This window comes from Miniopterus natalensis, chromosome 19, assembly GCF_054644295.1.
Source record: "Miniopterus natalensis isolate mMinNat1 chromosome 19, mMinNat1.hap1, whole genome shotgun sequence".
Taxonomy (NCBI): Eukaryota; Metazoa; Chordata; class Mammalia; order Chiroptera; family Miniopteridae; genus Miniopterus; species Miniopterus natalensis.
Genome location: NC_142099.1, coordinates 12,423,965 through 12,432,907, shown reverse-complemented (window position 1 = coordinate 12,432,907; position 8,943 = coordinate 12,423,965). Strand labels below are relative to the sequence as shown.

Sequence of the window (8,943 nt, the reverse complement as noted above, 5' to 3'; positions counted from 1 at the left end):
ATTAACCGCCATGCAAAAGAAGGTGGACTTGCAGAGACATAGAAGCATGGAACAGAGTGAGGGATCTCAGAGGGAAGGTGGGTGTGGGTGGGAGACATTAATCAAAGAATTTACATGTTTATAAGCATAACCCATGGACGCAGACATTGGTATGGGGAAGGCCTGGGGGTGGAAGGGATCAATGGGGGAAAAAAGGGGACATCTGTAATATTTTCAACAGTAAAGATAATTAAAGAAGAGAAAGAAGAAGGTGGACTTCATCATTTCTGAAGGGAGTTGGGAAGGAGGCGGGAAATCTATCCTGAATAATCAGAGCTGGTGAGGGCATCAGTTCAGGCAGGGACCACGGACGGATGGAGGGAGGGTGGCAGAATTGAAAGTCAGAAAGTAGATTTGATAGCATTTGTTGACTCATGAGATTTGGACAAAGGACGGGAGGAAGGAACCTCTGCCCGGGAAGGGTGGGGGTGGGGGTTGGGGTGGGGAGCTGAAGGTGTCTTTCATTAAGATGAGAAATATGAAACACAGCTTTGGGAAGGAAGCAAGATGTGGCAGTTTTGGAAATAAGCTGAGGTTGAAGTGGCTTCTATCCATCCAGAAGGACCCAGTCACAGGGCAGTTAGAAAATATTGGTGTAGAGCTCAGGACAGGGGTCTCAGCAGGAGATACCGATTTGCGAGCAGCTGTCAGAGGCAGAGATGTGCAAAGCAGGGAATCCGTGATCTCACTTCAGTTGCAGGGAGGAAAAAGACAACGGCCAGCATGGGTGAAACCAGGATATCGATGGGCCTGGCAGAGAACGAGGAGGAGAACATGAGAAAGGTGAGAGAGGGACCTGGAGAAAAGGGTGAGGAGGACAACCAGGAGAGGGCGTGAAGCAAAAGGTGTCAACAGGGCCATAATACCACACAGTTCCCCTCTACACGGGCACACGCACCAGGCTGAACGAAGACAAGTTTCTCACTTGGTAAAGTCCCAGGTGCAGGGTAGACTTTTCCCACAACCAAGCTGGCCGTGTAGAAGCTAATGATCAGAGGAAGAGCATTTATTTACCTTGTCCTTCATTATCCTTTAACTCTCATCTGCGAGTAGAGGAGTGCTTTAAGTGCAGAAATGGTTAAGTGTTAAAACCTGCATCTTAAATTGTTCTCTTGTATTGATGAACTCGTCTGCACCAGCCTCTGAAACAGATGGAAAGATCTGAAAGACTGCTGTGAGGGTAGGCAGGCCTTTACCGTGACAGGAACACAAGATTTTATTGTTCTTGGCTAGATGTCAACGATGCCACTAAACTTGAGATTCAGACAGGGAGACTTCCTCTAAGTAAAGGGGCGGGGGAGGCTGGTAAATGAAAGCAGTGCCATCTTGGGTGTAGGCAAGAGGCTGTAGAGGACCATCATCTGACACCAGCATCTTAGGTCCCAGGGTCAGCTCAGCTAGCTGCTCCTGGACCTGAGATGCTGGGCAAGTCACTCACCTGAGAGCCTCAGAGTGTCTCTCAGAAAGCAAGGTTTGCCTTGAGGATGGATGCAAAGGTGGCACCCCCCCCCCCCCCCCCACACACACACACACACACCTCTAAGTCACTAGGACTTCCTAACTCAAGAGTACAGGCCCGGTCCAAGGGACCCAGCCTGCACTGGGGCCTACGCTAGCAACAAGGGACTGGGCAGAGACCTAGAGGCATGCTCTGAAAATTGCCTGAAACAGAAACATGTGGCCACCTGTAGCAGGAGGGACACAGACCCTACACGGCTCTCCCCTCTTCTGACACATCTCGAGAGGCAAGGGGAGCTTAAAAAAAAAAAAAAAAAAAAAGCGGAGAAACCATGTCCGGGCAGAGTACCCAGACACAGGTCGAAGCTTTCAGACGCCTCCCCGGTGTACAGCGAGTCTCACTCTGCGGACCCGGGCAGGAAACGGCCCGCTGAAGGCCCAGCTCCCGAGTGGCCCATAGGGCCTGTACACACGCGCGGCCCCCCCGCGCCTCCCCCCGCCGGGGCCTTGATTGGGAGCACAGGATAGGAGGTATCACCCAGTTGGCGAGTGAGACCCGAAGTTATCTGCCGTCGGGACGCAGGCATCCGGGACTTGAACTGACAGAAACCCACCCGACAGAGGGGGCGACTTTCCTCCGCAGCCCGAGAGCCGCGCCGGGTGGGGCCGTTTCCGGCGGGGTCGGGAGGCCCGCAGCTGGCCGAGAGGCCTCCGGGGTGCGCTCTGGACGGCGTGTCCCTGAGCGTCCCCCAGTAGCTGCTCGGGGGGACAGCCCAACCTCCGACCCCCGGTCACTTGTGACCAAAACGGCCCACGAGAGCCCTACACCACGACTGCGCGAGGTGTCCGAGCAGCGAAACTGGGCGTCCCGACCTCGCCCAGGGGAGCAGCGGCTACGCCGGCAGTCCCCATTAAGACTGAGCAAACCCCTGTGAAACTCAAAACGACACCTCGGAAAGTGGGCAGCAGAGGGAAGTACGTCTTGAGGCCTGGAGCCTATGCCTGTGTTGGGAACCCAACGCCGCCGCCTCCCCCCCTTCCCTCCCCGGCAGGACGCGGTGGGAGCACGGAGGCCCCAAGTGATACAATACAGCTCCTTCCCAGTGCTGTTGTGGGTGGCTCTGAAAAGAGCCTTTGGATGCGATGGAACAGAGTGCGCGTACTTCTTACGCTCGCTCCCCGCGAATGCGGCGAGCCAGCTGGATGTCTTTAGGCATGATGGTGACACGTTTGGCGTGGATGGCGCACAGGTTGGTGTCTTCGAACAGCCCCACCAGGTAGGCCTCGCTCGCCTCCTGCAGCGCCATGACGGCCGAGCTCTGGAAGCGCAGGTCGGTCTTGAAGTCCTGCGCGATCTCGCGCACCAGGCGCTGGAAGGGCAGCTTGCGGATCAGCAGCTCCGTGGACTTCTGGTAGCGGCGGATCTCGCGCAGCGCCACGGTGCCCGGGCGGTAGCGGTGCGGCTTCTTCACGCCGCCCGTGGCCGGCGCGCTCTTGCGGGCCGCCTTGGTGGCCAGCTGCTTGCGCGGGGCCTTGCCACCGGTCGACTTGCGAGCAGTCTGCTTGGTACGGGCCATGGCGATCAGACACGCGAGCCGAACAACACAACGGCGGGGAAGGGAGCGAGGCCCCGGGCCACCGCCGCCGTCTTTATAGACACAGTCGCTTCCGGATTGGGCGGGACGATAAAATTGAAAGTCCCGCGCTGGCTGCCCATTGGCTGTGATGTCATCCTCCTTGGCGTCCCCGATTGGCTGGGGCAGAATTCTCCCTGCGCGCGCGCGCGCGCGCCCCCGCCCCCCCCTCTACTTTGCAGCAGTTTGCCAACAGTTTTTTCTATTTTTTTCCCCTTTCTTTCGGGCCGAGTCATTTTTTTCTTGTTCTTTCCTTTTTTCTTACCCGCGACTGTGTCAGAATGTTCCCCCGCAGCCCTCCACTCCCTAGGACACGCTCCCCGCCATACCCTCTTCCTTTCCACGCCTTGTAACTCCCGCGCCGAACCTCAACCTTCCGTTTGCCCCCTCCTCCCCCCCGCCCCCTGGTGGCCTTGTTAGGTTTTCCGAACCCCGTAGTCGGTCTGAAGGACCGCTTTTCCCGCCTTTCGGATCGGAAAATTGTCCCCGCCCCGGGCACAAGATCCCGCCCTGGAAAGCCCCTATCTCCGCCTGGAAGGCATCTTCTCACTTCTAAAAACCCAAAAGCAAACTAACCTACAAAGACAGTCGGCTCGGTCAGGCCAAGCAAGCCCCCGGTTGGCCAGTCTCGAAAACTGCCCGCTCCCCTCCCGACTGCGGTGGGGTGTCCGTGTGGTGCGTTTGTGAGCGTTCCCTTCCTACTAGGTCCCAAGTGCCGGGCACAGGTCTCCGGGGTAACTGGGGAGTTGCGCGCTGGGCGCCGACTGAGATCGATCAAGCGCGCCGGAGGCCGCCTCCCAAAGGAGTTGTAACCGAGTGGCTGGGGGCGCCCGAGAGGTCTTGTTGCCTCCACTAGCCCTGATCCGTGGCCTTAAAGATTACGGCCCCGCCCTGCCAAAGGCAAGGCAGCGGGAGTGCTCGAGATGTGGGCGAAGGGACGGTTGGGAGTCGAAGGCAAATGGCACTCGCAACCCCCCGCGTATGGGTGGGGTGGGCGCTCCCTACTGCGAAACGTGGAATGGAAGAACCTGGTTAGCATAGTAACAGCTCTTTTACTTGAAAGAGTGGGTGGCTCTGAAAAGAGCCTTTGATTTCACAGGTGCCCCTTTCAAACGGGGGCTGGGTGGGCGCGAGACGCACGGCTCCTCACTTGCCCTTTGCCTTGTGGTGGCTCTCCGTCTTTTTAGGGAGCAGCACGGCCTGGATGTTCGGCAAAACGCCGCCCTGGGCGATGGTGACTTTGCCCAGCAGCTTGTTAAGCTCCTCGTCGTTGCGGATGGCCAGCTGGAGGTGGCGAGGGATGATGCGCGTCTTCTTGTTGTCTCGGGCGGCGTTCCCCGCCAGCTCCAGGATCTCCGCGGTCAGGTACTCCAGCACGGCCGCCATGTAGACGGGCGCGCCGGCCCCCACCCGCTCGGCGTAGTTGCCTTTGCGCAGCAGACGATGCACACGCCCCACAGGAAATTGGAGGCCAGCGCGGGACGAGCGGGACTTGGCCTTAGCGCGGGCCTTGCCTCCTTGTTTACCACGACCAGACATGACGGCGATACGCACTGCGAGCAGCTCCCGACTGACGATCGAGGAAGTCGCCCTAAACGGCTCCCCTTCACCTTTTTATAGGCAGAACGGCGATTGTTCACCGAGCACGTTGATTGGCTAAAGCAGAGCTTTGTCCTGATGCCCAATAGGAGAGCGCGGGCAGAATCCACTTATTTGCATAACCTCGTCCCCCCTCTCCCGCAGGAGCGCCACTGAAAACCCGCCAATCACAACGCGGCGTGCTGGGAACCTTAATTTGCATACAGCCTCTATAAGTACCGAGCCGCTTCCGGTAGCCTCGGTCCCGCTGTTGTGCTTGCGTCCTTGGTCTTTTCCTGCCGCTGGTGCTTCCCGCTATGCCTGAGCCGGCCAAGTCCGCTCCCGCGCCCAAGAAGGGCTCGAAGAAGGCGGTCACCAAAGCCCAGAAGAAGGATGGCAAGAAGCGCAAGCGCAGCCGGAAGGAGAGCTATTCCATCTACGTGTACAAGGTGCTCAAGCAGGTGCACCCCGACACCGGCATCTCGTCCAAGGCCATGGGCATCATGAACTCCTTCGTCAACGACATCTTCGAGCGCATCGCCGGCGAAGCATCCCGCCTGGCGCATTACAACAAGCGCTCGACCATCACGTCCCGGGAGATCCAGACGGCCGTGCGCCTGCTGCTGCCCGGCGAGCTGGCCAAGCACGCCGTGTCCGAGGGCACCAAGGCTGTCACCAAGTACACCAGCTCCAAGTGAGTCCCTGCCGGGACGCGGCGCTCGCACGAGTCGCCGGCCGCTTGACCCCCCCCCCCCAAAGGCTCTTTTCAGAGCCACCTATCGTTTCAGTGAAAGAGCTTGTCGGTCACTTCTCTCATTCCAATGTCGGTACCGTCCTTTCCTATGCCACCTACCTGTTTCCCAGTGGGTGTCAGGGATGCCTATTCAGCAGCTCTGGGCCCAGACACCCCTCTGTCGTTGCCCCAGCCTGAATGATCTCTTCAGATGTGCTGGTTGATTGCCTCTTTCACGTGTAGCTCAGGGCTCCTTGGTGAAGGTTAGAAAAGCATGCCCCCCCCCCCCCCCCCCGAGTTGTTCCCAGCAGCAGGGCACAGCTTTACATTCTCCCGAATCTGCAGACAGACCTCTTTATTTTTCCCGACTTCGGGAGACTTCGGTAATTAAAACCTTTTTCTCTTTGGCTGGAGTTATTCCTCCACACCTCTGTTTCTCAGATGACATGATATGCTCTGTGGGTTTAGACTTCTGGACAGAACATGCAGGAATGCTCTTTGCCCTGCCTCACAGTTCAGTCAATATGAAGAAATCAGACACCGTCCCTTCAATGAACCAATTTCCCAGTGGGAAATTCGTACTTTGAAACGACAACTGGGAAGGTACAGATTTTGCAGCTTGAAGAACCTAGCTAGGAGGCATGTTCCCACACAAGTAACTGCCTCCACCTGAAAACCCTAATGGTGCGTGGTCATCGATGTAAATCTACTGAAGATGACGGGGTGTTGGGGGGCAAGCAGTGTTAAGTCTGGCATTTGGGTCAGGTGAGTATTTTGGAAATGCATTCTTTTTGATCTCTGGGAACTTGATTCAGTGTGATGGATACCACATGCCTCAGCACCTCCAGTAAAGTTTCCTGGTGTACCCAGATACCTTGAGTCTGTGATTTTACCTTACACATTTCCTCCTGTCTCAGTTATGTATTCTTCTTCAAGTATGCAGAATCAATACATGCTCTTGCTCTAATTGGAGAATTTCAACACTGTCCGATTAAGGTAATACATATTAAGGGACTTCAAGAACCTGGGCCTGCTTTTCATAAAATGTCCTCCCAGAGACTTTAAACAGCGGCTGATGTTAAAACTACTCCACCTTAAAAACATTTGTTCCTTGCCGAGAGCAATTCATTCTCTGTCCGAAAAAAGAGGCACCAAAAATTAGTAATACAAGCTCTCTCCATTTTTGAGACTATGGTTACAAAGATGTGTTTCCTAAAATATCTCAATGGCCATTAGACCCTGAATCAATCAACCTAACCATAAAATCCCACATAGGTCCACCGAACCCAAATCACTGGGATACTGTTCGTCAGAGGCAAGGATGAACACATTGGAACACACCAGGTGGTGCATAGTTGGTAACCACTGACATGGTTATGCGGTTGCCTTATTCCTTGCTTCACAGTTTTTAGTCACAACCCCCGGCGCTTTCTTTTTTCCTGTCCTTTCCCAGAATTGTTGGTAACATTATGTACAAAACTAGCTGCATTTTCCCTTTATTCCCTCATTAATTCCAGGCACCAAATGTAGGACAGGACTTTACATTCCTGCATTTAAACATTTTAAAGAGGTCAAATGAGAACAGAAGGCAAAGCACAAAATAAAGTCATAAAACTGAAACTCCATGTAAAAAATGTTAAGCACACTGCAACAGGGTCCTAGCGGTTGCTTTGGCTTTTTTTTCTCTTACGTACCTACGTAAAATCCCAAATATTATCTTCCAGCATGATATTTCTTATTTTTTGTGTGCTGTACCCAAATACAGGTAAATTATTTCCTAGTTATTGTACTAAATCCATCCCTTTCTCATGCTTTAGCCTCAGGAAACATCTCCCTGATGTAACACATGCCTTGCTTGGATCTACTGCTAGATGAGGCCAATTGCTAGAGCTGAGAAAGTTCAGCTTTAACTTTTTAGAGCTGGTGAGGAGGGAGATTGAGTTTTCAGGGTAGGAATAGAACAAAGAAAACATTTCTAGAGGCTCTCAGCATGTGTGAATAGCCTAATATTTGGGGGAGGCAGTGGTCGATATTTGTTTCTGAGGACTCAGAATGAGTAGGAAAGCAGAAAAGAACTAATCTTGAAGGGTGGAGAAAGTGATTCAATGTAAACTAAATTACCCATCAATCAGTAGTTCCCTTTAGCAACCACATTTACACTTACACGTTTGAAAACAAAACTAACACCCTGTTCTAGGTTATGTACCATAGAGTGATTAATAAAAGATTTTCAAATATATAACTATATTACAGCTGAATAACACTGAAGAAAGAATAGAAATAGGAGTTCAAGGAAAAAAAGGAAAATCATTATTGTTTTTTAAGAGTCATATTTGCATATTTTTAATGTGCGAGTATGTTTTCACAAAGGTTTTATGTTTATGTCCTTAATTTTCTGGGGTTCTATTGACCATGTTTTTCAAATTGTAGTTTGCAACTCATTAGTGGGTTGTGAGATCAACTTCATGGAGCTCAACAGGCATTTAAAAAGGAGGTGAAATGGAATAGGAAAGAAGAGAACAGCAAATTATTACTGTGCACCACACAAAGTAGAGGTAAGGGTTGTTTTGTAAAACTATCTCTGATATGAAATATAATTCTTACTGTAAGCTGCTGAGCAAAAAGCTGTGAAAAACTCTGGGATAAACAAAAAGCTAATAAAAAGGAGTTAAATGAGTTGGAGTGGAAGTTTGCAGTCTATTTTCTGCTTGGAGTGATTATGTGACTGGTTCTACATTAACCAAATTGAAGAAAATGAAAGAAATAGGATGTTTTGGGGAAAATGAGATTATGAGGGAAGTCTGAAATGTTTTGCACTGAGATGCCTTACTGAGTCCACGTGGATATTTCAGGTAAATCTGCTGACCTTCAGGAGAGGGGTTTTACCTGGAGACATACATTTGGAAGGTATAACAAAAAAGGATGGTAGTTGAGGCTGTGTCTTTGATGAAGACTACCTAGTATTTTTTTCTGATTTTAAAAGAAAGTGAGACTAGTTGCCCTGAGATGTCAGCTGATGAGACATGGCACATTTGGTCAGTTCCTCTGAGTGACTGCACTCAAAGACCTGTAAAGGAAACTGAAATGGTGCCTCTGGAGATGTTGCCAGCATTCTGTCCAGGTGGACCTGCAGAGCATGTGAGCTGGACTAGAGAAGGAAACATTTTCTAAGAACTTCCGTGTCTCTGAGGTTTCTTTAGGCACCAGTGTGCCTAAGAAAGGAAACCAAGAAGGCTGAGAAGTTGAAAAAGTTAACTTGGACCTGTATTGCACATTTACAATGTTAATAATAAATTCCTAAGCCTTTTGAAGACTTTTACGTTCCCTTCCCTTCTCCAATTTGAATGACCACTGCACGGTAACTTCAAAAACTGATTTGAGGTTGAGTTCCATAGCTGCTCCTTTGTCCAAGATGTTTAGTGACTGTATGTTGTAAATTGTGGGGCAAACAAGCTGAGACAATATGGCATCAATTATAGAGATTTTTAAAAAAATATTTCT

The 8,943-nt window shown here is 51.6% G+C and overlaps 3 protein-coding genes across 3 annotated transcripts; 1 reads left to right on the top strand and 2 right to left on the bottom strand.

Annotated features, from left to right (window-relative positions):
* Positions 1-2,587: 2,587 nt before the first annotated feature.
* LOC148090882 (histone H3) lies at positions 2,588-3,089 on the bottom strand. Its single transcript, XM_087828035.1, has one exon. The coding sequence runs from the start codon at positions 3,072-3,074 to the stop codon at positions 2,664-2,666; it is 411 nt and encodes a 136-aa protein (XP_087684161.1). The 5' UTR covers positions 3,075-3,089; the 3' UTR covers positions 2,588-2,663.
* A 1,114-nt stretch (positions 3,090-4,203) lies between these two features.
* LOC148090881 (histone H2A type 2-A) lies at positions 4,204-4,711 on the bottom strand. Its single transcript, XM_087828075.1, has one exon. The coding sequence runs from the start codon at positions 4,668-4,670 to the stop codon at positions 4,278-4,280; it is 393 nt and encodes a 130-aa protein (XP_087684201.1). The 5' UTR covers positions 4,671-4,711; the 3' UTR covers positions 4,204-4,277.
* Positions 4,712-4,957: 246 nt separating this feature from the next.
* On the top strand, positions 4,958-5,454 carry LOC148090880 (histone H2B type 2-E). The gene has a single exon (XM_087828076.1). It carries the CDS (start codon positions 5,027-5,029, stop codon positions 5,405-5,407), a length of 381 nt encoding a protein of 126 aa, XP_087684202.1. The 5' UTR covers positions 4,958-5,026; the 3' UTR covers positions 5,408-5,454.
* The last annotated feature ends 3,489 nt before the right edge of the window (positions 5,455-8,943 follow it).